Raw genomic sequence first — 23,172 nt, forward strand, 5'->3', positions numbered from 1 at the left:
GCCTTCCAACTAGTGGGCCAACAGGAAAGTACTGAGTCACACTGGCTTCAGGCAGAGACACAGTTCAGGCTCTAGTGTGTTCACTTCACTGTCTTTCACCTCTGGCCTGGGAAATAGGAACTGTCAGACCCACTGACAATTCATCAGCCTTCTGCCAAATGAGCAAAGGCAGCAGGCATCCTCACTGAATCAACTGCGGGGGCTGGGACTGAATTATTGCTCCCATGATACCCACGAAGTGCTTTATCTAGATGACTCAGTTGAGACAATTCCTTCACTGGAGTAGATTGTCTTGTTGTTCTGAGACTTTGGAAATGGGGTTAAGTGACACAGAAATAGCCTCAAATTCAGGGACAGATGGGTAATGCTTATGAGTCCTTAACCGTGCTGGGGTATTAGGAGGGGCCTTGTTCATTCTCCATGCACCAAACCAAGGCATTCAGTTATCTTCGTCAGCTGTACATCAAAGTCTTACCAGTTGGCAGCTAAGACATAAAACCTAGTACGAATCTAAATGTTCAGGCCTCTGATTCCATCTGGTACCATTCCTTCTGTTGCTAACCAACCGAGCTTGGTGTGTTAATCTAGCAAGAAAGCTGTAGTAAACAGGCTGGTTTAGGAAGGAAAACTTGGAATCAGGAGCTTAGCTGCTCCAGCTCAAATGGTCAACGTGACATAGGCCTTCCAGGTGTCTCGTCTACAGGAAGGCGATCCTCTTGTTCTTAGGAGGACTAAATGACGATGGCTCAGGCCAGGACCGGCACACCGGGGAGAGTGAGCCGAGGTGCCCAAGGGGCCGACAGACTCAGACTTACTGATTTTATCAGCAAAGGGAACAGAAGGCATTTCAGAGAACAGGGCTAAAAAAAAATGCCCCCAAACAGGATTTCAAATAGTGATTTTTATTATTTGCTGTTTATTTATTAAAAAGGCAGAGAGACAAGGGAGTTTCCTCATACGCTGATTCATTCCTCAAATGTCTGCCAATGCTTGAAGCCTGAGATTCCATCCAGGTTTCCCATGCAGGTGGCAGAGATCCAATTACTTGAGCCACTCGGCTGCTGCCTCCCACGGTGAGCAATACCCAAGGAGCTGGAATGCAGACTAAAGCCCACACTTGAACCCACGCACTGCAATGACGAATGTGGTCATCCCAGCGGTCTCTAAATCACTGAACCAAATACCTGTGCCCCTGTCCCATCCAACTCAAGCTGTCAAGCCCTCCGATTCAGTTTGAAACCTCAGGAGAGAGCTAACCAAGGAAGGACACATGGATAAGATTCTTGCCAAATTACTTCTGCAGGGTTACTTACAGTAGTCATCTCCTGTAACACAGGCAGGGAAAGCTTGCAACAGAAGAGGAAAAGTGAACGCCTGGCTGTGGGACAGACCGCTTGGTGACTTAGGGTCTCCACCAGTCTATGACAGGGCCGGCAGTTTGCTCTAAGCTTTGTTTCTGTTCTTAATAAACAGTGGGAGAACTTCTACTTGGTATCAGGATGCCAAATTGTTCATTTTTAAGCTTTAACAGTGTGGCGTCTTTCTTTAAATCCTAGTCTTTTAGCATCATACATAAAGTGCAACAGCCTGCTTCGCAAGTGAAGCAACAGTACAGACCAAGAAGGATTCGGCTTATGTAAGAATGGCATATTGAAACTTTTCAGTTTAAACATGGTAATGCAGTGATCTGTAGCTACAGCAAACTGACTAAATGGGAAAGATGAATCAGTGTGTCAACATTCATAATTAATCCAAGCCTTCTGAAGACTAAAATTTGTTTCTCTCTGTTTAAAGGGAACAGTAGTGTTTAGGACACTTCTAAGTGGTAATTTATGTTTCAATGTTTGTGTATCACAGTTGTTAAGTATTAAAGTATTTTCAACATTAAATAAATAATCAGAAAACCAAACTGGAAAAAGTTTTTAATTACAAATCATGTTTACACATTGTAAAACGGGGTTACTTAAGTAACCACTCCTAACAGCACAAACAGGATCTCACAGAAGCCAGGCTGAGGCTCTACCCCGCCCTGCTAATATTGAGTATACAGCACAAGGTTTTCATATCACAATCAGAGAGAACAAGGACCAATTTACATGAAGTACACCTGCACATGCTTAAGCATTCAGCACACTCTGCCGAGACACACTGCACATGCTGCGTTAGATGACACACTTCTACACGTCATTCACAGCAGACACAGTGTTCAAGTTCACTTTTTCTCTGTGAGGATCAAACTCAGTAACACTTGGGAGTGTTTTTAACACCGTGAGATCCTAAACATGTAGTATTATAAAATGTCATTAACTGGAAAGAAACTTTTCATCATTCCAAGTCTTAAAGATAACTTTTAAAAGAATACTAGCAGCTTTTAACCTGGGATCCTAAACACTTGTGAATGAAGTATTATCGTACCATCTTCATAAAGAACGGTCTGTCAGTCTGGTCTCCCCTACTGTAGCCAAGGGAGAGTTCAAGATGCCAGTGGCTGTGCCTTCCCGGGGTACCTGTGCGCCCTCCCTCGGACGATGACAGGAGAGGAAGGGCGGAAGGCAAGAGGAGGTCGGGGATTGCTATTGTGATTCTGTGCTGTATTACCTGAAGGGCTAAGGAAAATGCATGGGCAGGAAACACAGCTCACTCATAATGCTTTACAGAAAGACTCCATCCAGTCTGTTCTTTGTGTGCAAAATACCAGTAATAATGCTTCGAAGATTTCAGATGAACAGAGAACATTAATCGACCAGATTCAGAGGAAAACTTCAAAAATAAGAAGTCCTTCAATGTCATTTCCACTACTGTTATCACCACATCACTGGATATAAAAAGACTTGATTACTCCACCAGAAATTTGATTTGAGGTGATCACACCGGCTCCGGCTCCACATGTAAAAATGTCTCAAGTGGCTGAAGAAGAGCAGCTTCAAGCTGAAGACACTTCCTCTGACTCCACAGCTCCACCAGCTGGTCCTAAAGTCTTTCCCTCTGAGGGAACAGCTCTAGAGACAGTCCAGTTTAACACAGTTTAACACAAGCACAGTGATACTACGGACTTGCTCAAAAGGCTGTGGGAGAACTCTGCCGCAGTGAGAGTCATTGCTCCTGAGTAGCTGCCCAGTCACCTTGGGCACAAAGAGCAGCGATGCATCAGAGAAACAGGATTCTAGCCAGAGGTGGTTTTGGGGAACACAGCACTTGGCTCTTCTTTCCCTTTCCCTAATCCTCAAATCTCACAACCTGTCAGTTCGTTAATGATACAATCTTTTTCTATCACCCTCCCCCCTTACAGAAGGAAGACAGTTTTACAATCATATGTTCTCTCCTGCCAGGTAAGTATACAATCATATGTATATGAGATGACAGGGAAAGCTCTGTACTAGTATAAAGGTTTTCAAAATCAGGACTCCTGATAAACTTTCCATCTCTGAGAAAAACCTCTCAGAGCCGATGCATAACCACCACATACAGTGAGCTTGATCGCTTTTCCATTTTTCATCTTCATCACACTTTCTCAATGTCTCACAGCATACACAAACAATTCTGAACCCCAAAGAGGTGTCTTTCATGAAACAACTCCAGGTCAAGTTTCTAATGATTCAAATAGTTGTAAGAGTATGCATAAAAAGTATTATGTAGCCTTTTAAAATCATTATCAAGATAGGCAAAATTTGCATACCCATTCTGTAGTTTGCACTACAAAAAATCAACCACATCTCCAAGTTCTTTTTAAACAGTTACCCTGGTTAAGACCATACATGGAGGATTCTCTCTCAGCAGAGTAACACAAGTGAGCCCTTGGGCAGCTACTTAAAAAGAGTTTAGTGTTTGGAATATAGCAGCTAAGTCTACTTCTCAAAGATCCTTTCGATGCATTCCCAATTTAGGAGGTCAGGAAGATTAAAAAAACGTCTTCAAACATACTTGAAAGAGTCCTTTCCAAGCAACATTGAATGCAGCCTGTGCAACAGCACATACTTTTGGCTATGTTCACACAGTAAACCATAGAAACACACTGGCTCTGATGGCTACCTTCAGCAGACATAGTCTCCAGTGTTTACTTAGTGTAGCCACTGGTGGCCTCTTCAGTCAGCAAGGTTTTAGAGATGCTTACCGTGTGCCCACAGTCCAGGAAGGACATGCCCAGTGCAACCAAACATTGCCAACCCTGAAAGACAAATAGGGTCATCACTCACCCAGCTCACCCCAGAGCTGTCCCCACCCCCACTGTGACTGCTCAGACACACACACTCCACTGCAGCACCCAGCTTCAATTACCTTACACAAACCTGGTGTTATATAAGTCATTCTCTCCACACCACTGCCCTTGCAAAACATTCTGGAATCTATCTTCCTTGACTAAGTTTCTCCATACCACTTTCAACACTAAGTTCTCTCTCTTCCTCCTCCCCTGGGTTTTTGGTCTGTTTATTTACCCAACTGGGAGCTCCCTGTTGTCCACTTCTCATCAGCCCTTCTGATGCTTTCCTATCAGGAAGTGGAGAATGAATGATAGACTAATATGACTGGTACAACCTGCTGAGCTGCTCTGTCAGCAGTAACCCACTCCACAATCAGCCCTCACCGGTATCAAGCTGACTGAAGACAGCTTGGCATTTTCACTACCAACTTGTATAAGGGAAGGATTCCTCCTAGCTTATCCAGTCAATTTTCAGAACAATTTTTGTCAAAAACATTCAGATATTTGGGTACAACCTTTGTATACCCTAGGTTTACTGGAAAGGAAAAGAAAAAGGAAATACAGTTTAAAATATAGCTTTTCAGTATCCACTCAATTGACTCTTGTCCATCAAGCACCTAACCTGTGGTGGGCACTGGCATGGGGACTATAGTTACCTAGCAGGCTCCCAGGCTCTATCTTTAGCCATTCTCTGCAGCGCAGACGCTGTAACTTCTGCCGTTTTCTTTATTCCCAGCCCTTGTGGCCTTTAGGTAAACATGTCTAGAACAGGGAGGTGTATTTATTGTTATTGTTCCATACCTGTTTCTCATCGATGTAAACACCCTTAGAGGTATGGAAAACAGAAGACACCAGCTTCCTAAGCCAACCATTACCATTTCTACATCACTTATTCTAGGTTTTTAAAAAAATTAAGTACTATTTTTATTAGAGAGGAAGAGAGTCAGGCAAAAAAAAAAAAAAAAAAAAAAGGTGAGTCTGAGTCACTCCTCAAAGGGCAGTAGCAGCCAAGACTGGGCCAAGGCCAAAGCTAAGGGCTAGAAACTCACTCAGGCCTCCCACTGGTATGGCAGCATCCAACCACTCGAGCCATCACTGTTGCCTCCCAGAATATGTAATTATCAGGAAGCCAGAGTCAGGGTCAGAGCAGGGACGGAAACTCACATACTCTGGTGAGCAGCAAGTGCATATTCACTGTTAGGTCAAACACCACCTCTTAAAAAACACACGGTCTGAGTGTAAATAATTTTGCATCATCATTTTAAAACCATGGCTGTTGAAATGACTCTCAAAAAGGCAAAGAGATTACCATCATTTACTCACTCAGCTGGTAAGCAGCAGAGCTGAGCAGGGCTGCGGACCAACACGCGTCCTCCTCTAAAGCTCTAAACCACACTACTCAGTTCCCTTCTCCAGGCTGACCACATACTACCATCCACTGAAAACATACACTCTCCCCTTCTTTCAATTCCTCAAACATATCACACTCTGGCAGTTATTAAGAATGAAAACCACACAAAAGAGACAGATTTAGAAAAATACTGATTATACAGACAAAGGGAAGTGTTATGATTATTAACATAAACAGCTGATCTGTCAACTCTGGACAAAGCAGCTCAGTATCCAGGAGATATTGTTCCCTGCTCCTACAGACTTACTCACTCATTTCTCAATGCCAACCAGCCCCACCTCTACCACCTCAGCTAACTGCGTCTCTGCCCCCTCCACAAAGAACTTACCAAGTAGAACACAAAGCCCAGATATGCCACACTGACCACAGCAGCCACCACATACAACGCCACATGGCCTAGTTCCTGGACATACACCACCACAAAGTACATGTTGATGGAACAGACGATCAGCACCAAGATTGCTCCTGCAATCCGCCAGCCTCTGAAAAAGAGCCAACGCAGTCACTGCCAGGACAGCCCGGCCTCTCACACATGGACAGCAGACAGCATCCTCTTGGGAAGTGGCACAGACTTCACAGGAAGTTCACAGTGCACTGTAAAATGGCCCCACTTTGTTCAGGACTATATTCAACGAGTCAAATCTAGGCAATCATGAGCAGCAGAAGAAACACCATCAGATCTCCCCTAATATTGAAGTCCCTGAAATGCGATCAGTCATATAAATAATTATTTCATTCGGGAACCTAAAAATACTCATTTCAAATACTATATCCTTGAAAGGATACACATAAAGTTACTAGCTTATACGTTTATGGTTAAGATCATTTAACACAGAATTTCAAGTGTTTCAAATATCTACGGCTGAGGCTGAAGCATTGATCTACAATCTCGGTGGCGTGCTTTGTCTTCCTCTGCTACGGTGGGCCTCCAACATGTAGAACAAAGAGGAAGCAGCTTGCAACTCCCTCCCACAGCACACAGTTTCCCAATATGACTCATTTCAAACTAGACTTTGGGATGAAAATACCCTTCCCTCACGTGGCACCCCTTTGGGGAAATAAGTGCACTCACATTCCATTGGCAAAGTCATTCATGACAGGACGCAAGCTCGTGAATGTAAGGATGGGTATGAGAGCAAAAGGAAGCTGGAAAAGAAAGAATAAAATCCGATGGGGCTTCTAGGGGACCTTGTATCAACCCGAGAGTACAGCACAGTTAACAGAAGGGGAACATAAACCTGGCTTGTCTACTGCATGAGAAGTAACCACTCCCCTCATCCCCACATGCTCAAGGATCAGGCTGAAATATGCACAGCTGCCATTAGCTCTGCACTCATGGTCTGCAATCATTTACAGCTGACTTGTCTCAGCTACCTTCACAGGACCCAGTACAGGGTCTTACATCTTCAAATCATGTTTGCCAGGTGAGTGGACTACAAGTCTGTTCTATATGCAACTATAGCTCAATATTTCCACACAATAAGCTTAATATATATATATATATAATACATATATATCTTTAAAAAGGTCTTTGGATCCTGTGGACTCTAAGACTGTTAACGTCTGCTAATTTCCCCCTAGCACTGGCACCAGGTCTGGCGCCAGCTCCCTTGTTACCTGCAGGCTCTGCAGAACATTCAGGAAGTCATTCATCCCCGTTAAATGTTCTACATCTTGGAAGACAGCAACAAGCAGAGTCGGGATGATAGCAATGGAGCGTGTCAGAATCACTCGGGCAAAACGTGACCATTTGAGATTCAGAAATCCCTGCAAGAAAGCACAGGAGCAGGATGAAGATCTGGGCGGGCTCCACACAGACCCTCTGCAGCAGGTACAAAGTACGAGGTCTCCTCCAGGGCAGAGATGGGCACATCAGCAAGGCACGGCTGGGAGTACTTGTGTCCCCAGTCAGAGCATCTGGGTTCACGGCTCTACTCCAGATTCCAGTGTTCTGCAGAACACCCTCGGAGGGAAGTGATGGCACAGTGGGTTGGGTCCCTGCCACTCAGATGAAAGACCTGCATTAAGTGCCTCATTGTGGTTTTAGCCTGGCCCAGCCATATCTGTTATTGGCATCAGGGTGAGTGAAACAACAGATGAGAAAACCAATAGTCTCTCTTTTCCATTCTATTTGTTAAATAAATAAATTAAGTAACAATTTCAAAAACGGCAGCAGCAGTACCTTCTATTCTAACCCAGCACCTACCTCCATGACAAACTGACCAGAATAAGTTCCAGTCATGGTGGAGCTCTGTCCTGCAGCCAGGATCCCCACAGCCCAGATGTACAGAGCAGCAGGCCCAAAGTAGCAGCCCAGCACGACACCCTGCGAGAGGCAAGGGAGAAAGGTACCATCTGCATTGATGCTCAGCTCACCCAACACCCCTCCCACTCCTCTACTCAGCACCACTCTAGTCCGTTCTTTGCGGGACTAAGCCCCGACGCCAGAGCTGACCTCATTCTGGAGGCTCACGATCTAACTCCTTGACATGCCCCCTTATTCCTCAGCCTTACCCTGTTTCTTTTCCAACCCACAAATGTCTCCACCTCCAACTTGGAACTGAAATATTTTAAAATGAGAGTCTGATACTATTTTTATGAAATCATACACCTTAACAATCTCTTCTAGAGAATGGTGGTATAAGTACAGGGAAAGGTCAGATAAGCTTTGGAAATACAGGTTATATATTTTACTGTCCTAGGGATACAGTGAAACCAGCATTCCACTGAAGGACACTTCACTGAGAACACACTATATGCACCTCAGTCAACAACTTGCAGAGTTTGGGCGGTCTGATGTACAAACCACCTTCCCAAGTGAGCCTCTGCTCCTTCCCCACAAATTACGACATGCTTGACTGCCACCAGGCCTTGGGAAATGAGGGCCGCTCCAGAGGAGACATGCTCCTACCCAAGGTGAACTCACAGTGCAGAGCAAGCAGCACCCTAAGGACGGCAATTCAGGAGGAGACACCATACATGTCAACATGCTTACCCCTTTGTAGATGTCCACGGCCAGTGTCGCGTTATCTTCAGGGAAGAGGCCAGAGTAGGGACTGCTGCTATTTCTACACACATCAACCTAAAACCCAAAGCAGTTTAGGAGAATTGTGCCTGAGGCAAGATCCCCCAAACTAGAGCCCTCCTACAGAGCACACGCAGTTCCTGATGAGAGGAAGGCTGCAGGGAAAGTGTTGATGAAGCCTGTGCTGTGGCCGAGAGGGAAAGGAACCTAACTGCCATCTGCCTCCAGAGGCTTTTCACTGCAATTGTCCAAGCTTTTCCCAGTTAGAATACATACACATGGGAGAGCCTGGAAAGTGACAGCAACAGAGGCGCTTGACAAGTTCTCCAATATGACACAATACGGAGACCTTGTCAAAGCAGGGTCAGAGGTCAAAGGTTTCTGAGCAAGACAACAAATGGCAGGTCACCTACAACAAGAGCTTGCAGGATACAAAATCTGTTCGTGTTTTCTATTTGCTGAGCCCTCCCAACCTGCCACTGTCCCATGAGAGGAGTGCCAGGCCAACAGGCAGAAGTTAACACAGAAGGAACAAAAAATGATGATAAAGTGTCAGATGTGTGGCCACCAACACCACAGTATGACTCAGAGCTGAGGCCAGTTCGCTCATGAGCCAAAGCTGCAGAAGGCGGGCCCAGCTTGGTCAGACCCCAGACCACCAAGACTGACTGTACAGTGACGGCGCAGGGAGCTACAGGTTCACGTCCCCTGGGTTCCTGTCCTTGTCGCATTTTCCTTGCTCACCCACCTTCATCTGACCCTCACACCACCACCACCCATGACCCTGCTTTACTTACCACTTGCTCGTTGGTCTTCTCAAAAAATGCTTCAGCAAAGACTGAGACGACAAAAACATTGATGATGAAGGAAACAAAGAGAGCAACGCAGGATTCAATGAAAAAGTACTTATTGGCTTCTCGAACTTCTTGCTTACTGGCCCGGTTCACCTGCCTAGACTAGAGAGATAATAGCAGCATTTCGTGACCAGTTGGATTGTAACAAACTTTGCTGTAATATCTCAGGAATTCCAAGTCAGCTGAGAAGTTCAGAGTGCAAATAACTGACCAGATGAAAAGTGAGATATGCAACACACCTACTTCATCCAGCATGTAAGGACTTCATGTCCTCTGACAGCCCTGACACGCCCTAAACAGAGAACAGTGCCAGGACTAGATCTGACCTCTCAACTGTTATGGCTGCAGTGGTCTCACGGACCTGCAAAAAACCCTGACCTTAAGCACTGCATATCCCTACTCATAATGGAGGTCCCTGAAATCCTTAAGAAAATACTATGCTAGAATAACTGGGGGACCAGCACAGTAGCCTAGTGACTAAAGTCCTTTTGCCTTGCACTTGCCAAGATTCCATATAGGCATCAGTTCATGTCCTGGCTGCTCCACTTCTCTTCCAGCTCCCTGCTTATGGCCTGGGAAAGCAGTAGAGGATGGTCCCAAAGATTTGGGACCCTGCATCTGTGTAGGAGACCCGAAAAAAGTTCCTGGCTTGAGATTGGCTCAGCTCTGGCCAGCTACTTGGGGAGTAAACCAGCAAATGGAAAATCTTTTTCTCTGTTTCTCTTTCTCTCTGTAAATCTGACTTTCCAATAAAAATAAATATTAAAAAAAAAAAATCAAAAAGCCAAAAAACAACTACCTGGAAGGGGCAAGGGTTTCACACAGAAACCAAAATGCCACTTGGAACACAAACATCTGATCCTGGAGGCCCTAGGTTCTAGCCTCAACTCCGCCTCTTAGGTAGCTTCTTGCTATTATGCATTCTGGGAGACAGCACATACTCAAGTTCCTGCCCTCAAATAAGAGGGCTGGAGTGCTGGGCTCCCGGCTCAGCCTGGCTCAGCCGTAGCTGCTGTGGACATCTGGGGAGTGAACCACCAGGTGGAAGATCCATGTCTCTATGCCTTTCGATTAAATAAATAGTTTCAAATAAAGAAAACAAATGGGTTAAGAACTGGTCAACATCCTTCACTCTCACCCTCCCCAAGGTTAATGGACTTTTACATTGAAATTTATATGCAACTTGGTGCCTTTCAAGCTTTTTGTGAAAAACTTCAGTCTTGGCTTCTGAGGGGTCAGTAATCTCTCATCAATTTGGTAATTAAAAACAGAATCAAAGAGTGTAGAGTTTACAAAGGTCTAGCCTGGATATGGCTTGCTCCTTTGCGGCTCTAATGGTTGCACCCTAAGTCTGCATCCTCTGTAAAGTGTCAGATCCCATGAATTCACCAGGAAGCCACTGAGGTACAGGCCTTGCTCACCTTCACTAAAGCAGAATGCAAGTACATGTTGTGTGGCATGATGACAGCTCCCACGATGCCCACAGCCTGCTCGATCTGCGGTGTGCGGCAGCCCGAACACGACGGAACGAACATGCCCCTGAGCACCTGGCTCTGGCTGGGTCTCACTGTAATATACTACAGAACAACAGAGCAACGGTTAGTCTCTCCTGGGATGTGACCAACAGAGAAACATTCAACATCCTTTACGCCTTATCATTCCTTCTTCTGTAACACCTACAAAAACACCAACACCCTGGTAATGAAAATCACAGAATCATCAATAAACCAAGCAACATGACGGGATTATTCCCAGGGATTGGAGTTCAGGACTAGAGTAGTCAAATATCTCCTATCCTCTTACACATATCCCAAATAGGTCTGTTTTACCAAAAAAATACAGAGGTTTTTCAAAAAGTCTGCAGAAAAAGACGTAATTAAAAGATACATTGGGGGACCAGTGCCAAGGCACAGAGGATTCAACTGCAGACTCAACATCCCATTGGGAGGCCAGTTCAAGTCTCAGCTATTCCACTTTTCATTTGCAAATTTCAAAACTTTTTTCACCCCTCCCCCCAAATTTTTTATTTCATTTTCTACAAGCCTCTTGAATTCCCCTTGTAAAACAGCCGAAGAGTTATGGTTACTAGCCTTACACTAACGGCCTGCAGGTAACCCTCAGGAAATGGAATCAAGCCTCGACTATCCACACTTAACATTCTCATATTCACCTATCCTCACACAAAGACCACAAATGCCGGTCACTGGGTGTAGTGAGAGACTTTCCATAAACACTTCTCCTACACCCTGTTCCTTGCTCAGCATTTCATGTGGAAGCCTTGATGCGAGTCAAGGCACAAGGCTGTTGAACAGAAAAAAGTAACTAAACCCAGAAAGGTACTAATACTGACAATAACAGGACTGCTTCCAAACAGAGTGGGAGTTACTGCATAAAGCAGGAAGTATCTGGTATATGCCCCATATTTCACTTACTTTAATACAAGGAAAATTCAAGCAACAAGTGACATAAACCAGAATGAGTAAAACCATTTTACATTAAGAACCGAGAATAACTCTGCAGCAACCTCACTAATCCTCTCCAAGGTTGTGCTGTTGTCAGGATCTTAACAAGCTTAGGGGGTCGCATTTGGAAAATTCTAGAAAGGGTAGAACTATCTCAGCTAGGCGCTCCTAATCCAGACCACAGATCAGATTTCTTCAGCACTGGCCCAGGACACAATGAGTTTTTGCTGACAACTTGAAACACAATTAAGCCATCCTGTTCTTTATAATGAAAGGCTAAAAAATAAATAAAAAGTACCCTAGTTTTTATAAACTAATAAATATAGCCTATAACACTTGCCTCATATCCAAATGTGAGTGCCATAAGAGTGATAAGAAAGCCAAAAAATGCTTCTAGTTTCCGCAGGCCTAAAGGGAAAATGTGAGAGAGTGAGCGGCTGCCCCTCTGCCGCAGGATGGAGAGCAGCTGCGGGGACTGACCCCGCCGACCCTGTCTTGCTTACCATATTTGTCCAGAAAGAGAAACACAAAGGTGTCTGCGATGGTAATGAGAACTCCACCCCATAGAGGAACCCTAGGTCAGAAATAACAAGTGCAAGTTAAAGGAAACATTAAAAACCAACTTCTTCCCCAAAGTTCAATGGACAAGGAACATTTGGAGAAGCTAGAACTTAGGGAAGTAGGGAATATGGCAGGAAGTCAGGACTTGGATGATGGAGCACCACAGCACCGACTGAATTACATTCACTCAGAATCTCCCATGTCCAACTTTTAGGATACAAAACTGAGGCCCAGCGTGATGGCTCAATTGGCTAATCCTCCCCTTGTAAGTACCAGGATCCCATTTGGGCACCGGTTTGTGTCCTGGCTGCTCCACTTCCCATCCCATTCCCTGCTTATGGCCTAGGAATGCAGTGGAGAATGGCCTAAAGCCTTGGGACCCTGCAGCCATATGGGAGACCCAGAAGAAGCTCCTGGTTCGTGTCGGCTCAACTCCTGTTGCTGTAAACATTTAGGGAATAAACCAGCAGATGGAAGATCTTTCTGTGAACCTGCTGTTACAACAAAAATAAATAGATCTTAAAAAAAAAATGGTACAAAGTCAAAAAGTATGGATCATACCTTCAAGCAGTTCATTGTGTAGTGGGATAAACTGACACAGAAAAAGAATAAAAATTGCCATAAACTCTACAACAGAGATATGTATAGCCCACATGTGGGAACAAATGGAACATGCACAGTTCATATCTGACCAGGGAAAGGAGGGTGCTTTCTGAAATGTTCCACAAAAAAACCCAATACCTGAGTTAAATCTTGAGTAGCAAAAATGAGTTTTTTCTTTTTCATGTTTGCCTTGAAATTCAGAATAACACTGACTACTTCCGGAGGGGAAATCTCCTCACCTTCCTATAGACAAGAGGTTGATGGCAATGGCGGAGCCAATGACTTCTTGCATGTCTGAGCCAATGATGGCCAACTCCACCATCAGCCACAGGATGATTCGTGGGACCTAAAACAAGTCTCAGATTAACAACCTTCAAGGACTTCCTGTGTAGTTTGGAATTCCTATCTTGTCACCGATTCATAAGCAGTCTTATACAAGCTTCAAGACTAGAAATGAAGCATGAGAACTCAGTCCCACCTTGGTCCAGCCTTGCCCCGGGGCCTCCAGATGGAAGTGTATGCACACGGGAGAGGCTAGGAGCCAAGGCCAGGACAGCAACTAGCCTTACCTGTGGTTCCCTTTCCTTTACACTCAAGTGAGAAATGGAATTTCCACTCACTAATTTTAACTTCACTCCCTACCTTAAAGCAATTTTTAAAGTTTGAGGGCCTAGCAGCGTAGCCTAGTGGCTAAAGTCCTTGCCTTGAATGCACCGGGATCCAATATGGGCGCCAGTTCTATCCCGGAAGCCCCACTTCCCATCCAGCTCCTTGCTTGTGGCCTGGGAAAGCAGTCAAAGACGGCCCTAATCCTTGGGACCCTGCACCCACGTGGGAGACCCAGAAGAGGCTCCTGGTTCCTGGCTTCAGATTGGCTCAGCTCTGGCCATTGTGGCAACTTGGGGAGTGAACCAGGGAATAGAAGATCTTTCTGTCTCTCCTCTCTGTAAATCCACCTGTCCAATAAAAATAAATAAACCTTAAAAAAAAAAAGGTTTAAAGGGAGCATAAGCAAGCTGACATGGCCAAAACAGGGATGCACAGAAAAAATGACTGCAGAAGAAAGCATCTACCCTGAGCATGGCTAAAAAGGCAAGCAGACACGCATGCAAAGGCCAAGGCATCTGGACTGTAATAATACTGCGCACGCAAGTGAAAAAGGACAGATAAGCAAAAGGACTCAGGGCAAAGCAGCCGGACATATGCGCCATATAGTAAGTAGGAAACTATGCAGCCGGAAGACAATTTTAGACAATGCTGGCTCACTAAAGCAGAAACAAAACCTGCCCCTCTCTACCAATCACCAATCCCCAAATATCAAACCCTTTCTTCAAACAAAAAAGGCTTCCCTTACACAAAGAAAGGGAAGTTAGAAGAAATTATGTATTACGAAGGGATTTAAAGAGTACATAAGGATACTTCCTGCTCACACCCAGGAGAGCAGATAAAAATTTTATGACAGGGTCCAGCATTATAGCACAGCAAGTAAAGCCGACACTTGCAATGCTGGCACCCCTGATGGGTGTTCCACTTCTGATCCAGCTCCCTGCTACTGCACATGGGAAAGCAGTACGACTGCACCTAAGAGGAGATCTGGAAGCAGCTCGTGGCTGCTGGCTTGGCCCGACGCAGCCCTGGCTGTTGTAGCCTTCTAGGCGATGGGTTAGCAAAGATGACTCAGCTTTTAAATCTGCCATCCAAACAAGTAAATAAACCAACCTTTGGGCAAAAAAATTAAGACAAACCAGAGATAAATCAGTATCTGGTCTAAAGATGAAGCCAAGTTAAAAATTCTGCCAGGGGGCTGGTGTGGTGACACAGCACGGTAATCGTCCACCCTGTGGTGTTGGCATCCCCATATGGGCACCAGCTCGGGTCCGGCCACTCTACCACCTACCCAGCTCCCTGCTTGTGGCCTGAGGAGACAGCAGAGCAGATGGGACTGTGTACCCTTGTGGGAGACTAGGAGGAAGCTCCTGGCTCCCAGTTTCAGATCAGCTCAGCTCTGGCCATTGTGGCCATTTGGAGAGTGAACCAGAAGAAGGAAGATCTCCCACCCCTCCCCTTTTCCTTCTTTCTGTAAAATCTACTTCTCAGATAAAGATAAATAAATCTTAACAAAAAGAATGTCTTCCAGACAAAGAGTTTATGTCTGCTTCTAGTGGGAACAGTCAAAGACATCCAGAAGGAAGCTACAGAGGACAGTGTAAATTTTTTAAATTTCCAGGACCAGAGTAAAGGAAAAAATAATTATTAGCAAATCCAAACACCTTAGTACATACATAGTTTGTAGTCAAGGGGAAAATGTTTTTAAAGTGACAGCAAAGTTAAATAAGAAACGTTAAGTACAATATAAACTGATGTTAAGTACAATACAAACTGACGAAGTAACTCAGGAAGTATGAATGAAAAGGACTTGGAGATGGGATCACTTCCAACCCTGGGGCTGGGCATGGCTAGATGCCAGAAGGTAAGGCAAATGATAAATATTTACTCAAGCAGAAGAGAATCTCAGGTTAGATTTCAAGCAGAGAAACATAGCTGGGCAGCAAGAGGGACTGTAGAATTCTGCATTCATCAGGACCCTTGACCCTCAGATCCTCCACCCATGTCTGATGGGCAGACCTGGTATCTCATATTTTCAGACCCACTGGTTCATCTGATGTGGGTGAGAGACAAACAGGACAGTCCACTGCTGACCTTGGGGTAGTGCCGGTGACACACTTCAGCCAGATGCAGTCCAGTTACCACGCCCAGCCTAGCTGCAAGGCGCTGAAGCAGGAGTCCCGCGATGGTAGCCAACAGAAGGACCCAGAGCAACTAGAAGACAGAACCCCACACAAAACTCATTAGATATGGACCAGTCTGGTTGTGTCGCTAAGTGAGCAGGGAAGTTGCATTTAGGAGAGATTCCAGTTCCTTTGAGTTCTATACGGGGCTCTGCCTAGGACCTGCCAGGTACCTACGATGCTCCTGAGCCCGCTCCTCCCATCTGCAGCTGCTGCACAGTCAAGGACACTGTGTGGAGAAAAGACTTTCCACATAGCTGTCCCTGCCAATAAAGCTTCTGCATGTAGCCCCTGAATCTGCTATCTAAGAGGCAGAGCACACGAAGGAGGTGAGAGTGTATACTGTGTGCCTGAAGGGGGAAATAGTGGGAGCCAGCACCGCTGCAGGAAGTTAAGCCTCCCCTTGCAATGCAAGCATACCACGTCAAAATGCAGTTCAAGCTCTAGCTTCTCAGATTCCAGCTCCCTGTTAATATGGACAGGAAATCAGAGAATGGCCCAAGTGCTTGAATTCCTGTCACCCGTCTGGGAATCCCAGATGGAACTCTAGATCATTAGGCTCAGCCCCGCCACTGTGGTCACGCACCGCCCACCCCATCCCTGTCACTTTTTCTTTCAGGAGGCAAGAGATGATACGGACCAACATATGGGAAACTAGGATGGAGCTCCTGGCTCCTGGCGTCAATCTGGCCCACACAGGCTGCTGAGATCAGTAGATGGCAGATATCATACCCTGTTCCTCCCACTTTATCACTCTGTCTCTCAAATAAACATAAACAAACATTAGAAATATTTTCTTCATTTAAAAAAAAAAAAGGGTAAAGAGGACAGGCATTCTGGCCCGGGCGTCAGGACGCTGGCTAAGATGCCACACTGCACACTGGAAAGTCCGGGTCCAAGTCTCAGCTCCTCCCAGCGCTGCATCCCTGCTGAGCTCACGCCAGGAGCAGCAGGTCACAGCTCACACAGCCGAGTCTCTCCCACCCACCTGACGCAGGCAGTCCCCAGCTTCTGCAGGCATTTGGTAGTGAAGCAGCAAACGGGAGCTTTCTGTGTCTGTCCCTCTTTGCCTCTCAAATTCCTACAAATCTTAAAAGGGGACGGGGGAGGAAGCAGAGCCAAGACTAGAAGCTCACCTTAAATCCGGCCACTGCTCCAGACTGCAAATCAGATTCAATGTTTCCTGGGTCCAAGTAGGCAATGCTCATGAGGAATCCTGGTCCAGTGAAAGCCCAGAGTTTACGAAAGCTAAAACAAGAGTGCTGAACAAAGCAGGAAAGAGCAAAACGATGAGCAGCCTCCACGGGTGAGCCGACTCAGCTGTTACTGCACTACTGCACAAAGTATCCCCTTCACAAGAACTAAGGATTTAGGATTTGATCTCATGTGTACCTGAGTGTCTCCTAAAATTTATTCACTTTTTATCACTAAGTTGGCCACATCTCAGTATCTGCTCTATTGGCATCTCATTCTATCAGCAGAGTAATAACAGGAGCTGGCACCATGGCACAGTAAGCTAATCCTCAACCTGTGGTACCTTCATCCCACGTGGGTGCCAATTTGAGCCCCAGCAACTCCAGTTCTGATCCAGCTCCCTGCTTATGGCCTGGGAAAGCAACAGCAGATGGCCCAAGTGCTTGGGCCCCTGAACCCACACGGGAGGCCCAGAAGAATCTCTTGGTCCCTGGCTTTGGACTGGATCGACTTAGCTCTGGCCACTGCAGCCATTTACAGTGTTAACCAGCAGATGGAAGAGCACTTTGTGAATGCCTCTCCTTTTTGTAACTCTGCCTTTCAAATAAAAATAAAATCTATAAATGGTAAAATGGACAAACAAAATAAAACAGAGTAACAACCATTACTGGGGCAAGTATTTGAGCCCTTGTCACATTTCCGAGCTGTGTGTGAGTAACAGCTCTGCTGCTGCCAGCTTCCTGCCACTCACCAGGGAGATGTCAGCAGAGTAACGGCTCAAGCCGAGGGTTGCTCGTCTGTGCTGGAACACACACTTGGGTTCCAGGGCCCTGGTTTAGTCCTGGCACAGATTTGCTTCTTGCAAGCACTTCTTTTCCTGTGCCTTTTATTTATTTATTTTAATATTTTTCATTTTAAATTTGGAATTATGCGGTACAGTTTCGTGTAGCCTGGGATTCCCTCCCTCCAAACTTCGGATGTCTTTTAAACAAATAAAAAGTTAAATTATAAAGTTCGAACCTTTTTTAATAAATAAAAAATGCCTCAGGGCCTGGCTAAATCTTAGTGGCTAAATCCTCGCCCTGCAAACACCAGTATCCCACACGGGCACTGGTTAGTGTTCCGGCTGCTCTGCTTCCTATCCAGCTCCCTGCTTGTGGCCTGGGAAAGCAGTCGAGGATGGCCCAAAGCCTTGGGACCCTGCACCCACGTGGTGGACACAGAAGTTCCTGGTTCCTGGCTTCAGACTGGTTCCTCTCTGGGCATTGTGGTCACTTGGGGAGTGAACCAGTGGACAGAAAATCTTTTTCTCTGTTTCTCCTTCTCTCTGTAAATCTACCTTTCAAATAAAAATAAAATCTTTAAAATAAAAATGCTTGAACTTCAAAAACAAAAAATCAGCACCTCTGAACCCAACAGTACTAAAAACAGGGAAAAAGTAAACTTTAAAAGAGGAAAAGGCTAAGCAGGTCTTTGGCATACCTGTCTGTATCCTCTCATCAGTAAGAAGCCTACCTCCGGCTCCTGATCACGCTTGGTGCTGCTTTACCGCCAGAGGCGCCGGGGACAGCAGCTCCTGGGGCGCCTCCTCCCACAGGGACATGGGCTGCAGCTCCAGCCCTGACCCAGACTCACCCATGGTGGCATTCAGATGACAGCTTTTCTCTGACCTATTCTGTCTCTCAAATAAATACAACTTTTAGATAACAAATAATAGAAACATTAAATTTACACTTTTCCCATCAAAAAATTGTTCAATAGTGCCTCTGAGCAACTGTTTCGGAACTCTCTTTATTCTGACTATAAAATACCCATCTTCAAAGACGACCTGACAAAATCAGACCTGCCCCTTCCAGCTGCAGCCCTCGCACCCCCAGGCTTTCCCCGCCCGCGCTGTGCCATCCAGGGACCTGTCACCAACCTGCTCCTCAGGGATGGGGATCTTCTCATCAAAGTAGGTGCTGAAGGGCTCCCCCGCCTCTGCAGTGGACTGCGGAAGGGACGAGTGGCTGTAGGCAGCATTGATGACACCAAGGCTGGCAGAGTCCCCATGATCTCCAGATGCATTATCTGAATTCACAAGTTTGAAAAAAGTTATTAAAAAGAATTATGCAATCATTCCTAATATTAAAATCAAATATTCTTAACCTAACACACAAGAGATCAACCTGATGCTAGCTCAATTTGCTTTTAATATTTATATTTATCTATATTTTAAAATAAATGTAATTCAATGGGAAATATATTTACATTGTAAAAAATTAAAACACAAAACAACTTGCAGTGAACAGGCCCCTCCTGTCCTCTCCCCTAGACACTCAGCTCAGGACCCCCTTTAACTCTCATGCAACACTGCTCTTCCCACTTCCACACCCCTACTTCTACTCGGTAGTTTTGACAATTATTTCATTCTCCTCTAAGAACATTGACAGGCAGAGTATAAAAACATAACATTCCTGGGCCCAGTATGCTAGCCTAGCGGCTAAAGTCCTCGCCCTGCATGTACTGAATCCCATATGGGCACCAGTTCATGTCCTGGCAGCTCCACTTCCCACCCAGCTCCCTGCTTGTGGCCTGGGAAGGCAGTGGAGGATGGGCCAAAGCCTTGGGACCCTGCACCTGTGTGGGAGACCGGGAAGAAGCTCCTGGCTGGCTCAGCTCAGACCATTGTGGCCACTTGGGGAGAGAATCAGTGGACAGAAGATCTTCCTCTCTGTCTCTCCTCCTCTCTGTATATCTGACCTTCCAATAAATAAATAAATATTAAAAGAAAGCTGACTCAAGCACCCTAATGAAGTGGCTCTTAATTGACAGAGTGTATAAACAAGAAATGAAAGTTCCAGAGTGAAAGCTCACATTTAGGAAAGATTAGTCAAAGCACTCAGATAGTGCCAATAAGATACACAGCGTAACATGTTCGCCCAGTGTGTCACTGTTCCCAACATTCCTGAGCTGTAAGAGCAGCCCTGCCACCAACGGTCCTTAGCACCGCCTAGGTCCCTAGGAGCCTTCCTCGCAGCTATGACTGCAATAAAAGGCAAGCTGTAGCTCATCCTGGCTGGACCCCCAACCAGGGCATGGGGAAGACCTCTGTGCTCATGCACTCCTTCTCGGGTGCCGACTTCTGAATGGCATTGTCAGAACAGACAAGAAGAAAAATACAGTCAGTTTCTGTTGCTCAAACTAAATTCCACATAAAAACCAAGCCAATAATACACAGTGCTAAGTTACCATCCGGCATGTTCTGTTCAGGACCCAGCACCATGGTAGGAACCTGAGTGTCCGGGTTCTTAGAATAGGATTCTGCAAAGAAGAAAAGAGAAAAAGAATAATGAGAAAGAACACACAAGTTCAAACAGAGCCAGCGCTCTGTTTCTTGGTATGACTGAATCCTTACATGTGGAAAGGGTAATTCTTCCACTGGAGTCGATAACCTTAAAAATAATTAGTTTTCAGGAAACAACTAAAAGATATTTACCAGAACCAGAAAATTCTTAATGACATTTTTGTTAGTAAGACTTCAAAACCACAGTGAAAAGACACTTTAGTGAAAACAAATATTTTGTAAGAAGCACCCACAGAAGGCGAGCAAGGTGGCGCTGCATGCTAATCACCCGCCTGTGGTACCAAGACCCACATGGTCTCCGTTCCAGTCCCAGCTGCTCCACTTCCCATCCAGCTCCCTGCTTGTGGCCTGGGAAGGCAGCTGAAGATAGTCCAAAGCCTTGGGACCCTGCATCTGTGTGGGAGACCCACAAGAAGCTTCAGGCTCCTTGTTTGGATTTGGCTCAGCTCCGGCTGATGCAGTAACTTGTGGAGTGAATTGTCGCACCGAAGATCTTCCTCTCTGTCTCTCCTCCTCTCTATATATCTGACTTTGCAATAGAAATAAACAAATCTTAAAAAAAAAAAGCATACAAAGGGGAGAAGGAGAGAGAAAGGGGAGGAAGGGAGAAAAATATTATGTTGTTAGAATTATATCTATGGGACCCATTGCCGTGGCCTAGCAGCTAAAGTCCTTGCCTTGAACGTGCTGGGATCCCTTATGGGCGCCGGTTCTAATCCCAGCAGCTCCACTTCCCATCCAGCTCCCTGCCTGTGGCCTGGAAGGGCAGTCGAGGACGGCCCAAAGCCTTGGGACCTTGCACCCGCATGGGAGACCTGGAGGAGGTTCATGGTTTCCAGCTTCAAACCGGCCGTTGCGCTCACTTGGGGAGTGAATCATCGGACGGAAGATCTTCCTCTCTGTCTCTCCTCATCTCTGTATATTTGACTTTGTAATATAAACAAATAAATATTACAAAGAAAAAAAGGAATATCTATGAACTATACTGAACATGCTACACACACACATATTTACTTATTTTTTTTTAAGCACAGATCAGATCTGTGACTAAGGTTCTTACCAGAAAAGAGGAACTTGGCAACAGAGAAATCAGAAACATTCAGGGAGCCCATCAATTAGCCATGGGCCAAACACCCCTTCCTGATACTTCAATTCTGAGAAGAGTAGAACATTATCACCTGCAGGATGCCCAGTAATCTCCAAGGACTGGCTGCGCTGGAGCGTGTCTGCAATCCAGCCTGAAGCATGTTTAAGGCAGCACAGGACTGGGGTCGTGACACGGTGGGTAAAGCCACCACTTGTGACACTGGCATCACACACGACATATGGGTGCTGGTCGGAGTGCCAGCTGTTCCACCTCCAATCCAGCTCTCTGCTGATGTGTTCGGGAAAACCATGGAGGGCAGCCCAAGTGACGAGGCCTCTATACCCATGTGGAAGACCTGAAAAAAGTAACTGCCTCACTTGGGCTCCAGTGCTGGTGGGTTAGCCAGCGATGAGGATCTCTGTCTCTCTCTGGCTCTGCCCATTTCTCTCCCTACCTCCCTTTCTGTTCCTCTGCCTTGCTGCTGCTGCTGCTTTTGTTCCCTCCCCCCACAATTCCAATTCAGTTTCATTAGCAGCCCTAGCACAATAGCTAGAAAAAGACGGTTGCCGCCCATTTGACATGTTTTTCAAAATAGGAAGTAGCTCTGCCTTTCAGATGCACACACATCTTTACCAACACCACGAGGCACAGGGGCAGGCCCTTGAGCCTCACTGGTAAGATGCCCCCTGTGGGTTCCTGTCACTGCACACCCAGGGAAGCAGTGATGATGGTGTTCCATCACCCATGGGCGCCCCTGGACGGTATCGAGGACTTCTGCCTTGGCCCAGGGCAGTCCCAGCGCTGCTGCCATGCGGGCTCAGAAGCTCGCTCTCCCAGCCCCTCCATCTCTCACTGTCTCTCAGGTACATATATGAAAACCCAAGGAAAGAAAACAACGCAAGAGGTAACCTATTTCATTTGTTATCAAAATAAATTAAGCATTAATAAATTTTATGTAATTATTAGTGGCATTCTAAGTGATTGTTCACATACCAAATACACACAAGGTCAAACGATTTGGCCTTCTCTCAAATCTCAAAAAAAATATTATTCCAAAACAGAAAACAGATTCTAGAGTCCAACTTTTTCATCAAACTTACCAGTCTACACACTGTGAACCCCGCTGTTAGGAGTATCTACTGAACAAAGCCAGACCAGGGAACAGAGCCAGTTATGCTTGGTGTGCTGGACAACGCTGACCCCACGGAGACTTAACGCGTACGCAGTCAGCCAGCGTTACCAGTTCAACCCTCCAGGGCTGCATTGCCACGTCATTTCGATCACTTCTTCACATTAAGGCAAAAATTCAGACACCGAATCCGACTCCTGCTTTCCTTCTCTGCTAACGCTGACTGCTGCACGCACTGGGGGAGTAAACCGGCGACCACAAAACCTGTTTCTCTGCCTTCCACTATGTACACATTGTCTTCTAAAGCTAAGGATCATATGAGCTCACTTAACTTCCAAACACGACTTGAGGGCTATTCAGTTCACTTTGATAAAGCTGCAGCGGATAAGCAGTGATCTGCAGCTGACTAGCTGGCAGGCATGTACAGCTGTAAGCCTGACTTTTTCTGAGTCTCCAAAAGTCACACTCCAGAATCATGATTCAGAAGCACCTGGACACAAAGCATCAGAAGCA

At 45.8% G+C, this 23,172-nt stretch overlaps 1 protein-coding gene across 6 annotated transcripts in view; it reads right to left on the reverse strand.

The window, feature by feature from the left end:
* The window catches only part of SLC11A2 (solute carrier family 11 member 2), a 65,768-nt gene that overhangs the window by 2,975 nt on the left and 39,621 nt on the right, over positions 1-23,172 (reverse strand). For 5 of the 6 annotated variants that reach the window (XM_040979069.1, XM_040979077.1, XM_040979083.1 and 2 more), the window contains exons 2-16: positions 20,329-20,400; positions 19,019-19,167; positions 17,040-17,165; positions 15,815-15,934; positions 13,354-13,460; positions 12,454-12,524; positions 12,291-12,358; positions 10,910-11,065; positions 9,432-9,590; positions 8,605-8,691; positions 7,816-7,935; positions 7,227-7,376; positions 6,682-6,755; positions 5,938-6,091; positions 4,112-4,165 (exon numbers count right to left, since the gene is read on the reverse strand). In XM_040979069.1, the coding sequence (XP_040835003.1) occupies positions 4,112-4,165; positions 5,938-6,091; positions 6,682-6,755; positions 7,227-7,376; positions 7,816-7,935; positions 8,605-8,691; positions 9,432-9,590; positions 10,910-11,065; positions 12,291-12,358; positions 12,454-12,524; positions 13,354-13,460; positions 15,815-15,934; positions 17,040-17,165; positions 19,019-19,167; positions 20,329-20,400 (1,667 nt within the window). Of the gene's footprint in view, positions 1-1,907; positions 4,166-5,937; positions 6,092-6,681; positions 6,756-7,226; positions 7,377-7,815; positions 7,936-8,604; positions 8,692-9,431; positions 9,591-10,909; positions 11,066-12,290; positions 12,359-12,453; positions 12,525-13,353; positions 13,461-15,814; positions 15,935-17,039; positions 17,166-19,018; positions 19,168-20,328; positions 20,401-23,172 lie in introns of those variants that run through there. The other variant, XM_040979098.1, reaches the window with a different exon arrangement.

This window comes from Ochotona curzoniae, unplaced genomic scaffold (assembly GCF_017591425.1).
Source record: "Ochotona curzoniae isolate NIBS_2020 unplaced genomic scaffold, NIBS_Ocur_1.0 contig_1014, whole genome shotgun sequence".
Classification (NCBI taxonomy): domain Eukaryota; kingdom Metazoa; phylum Chordata; class Mammalia; order Lagomorpha; family Ochotonidae; genus Ochotona; species Ochotona curzoniae.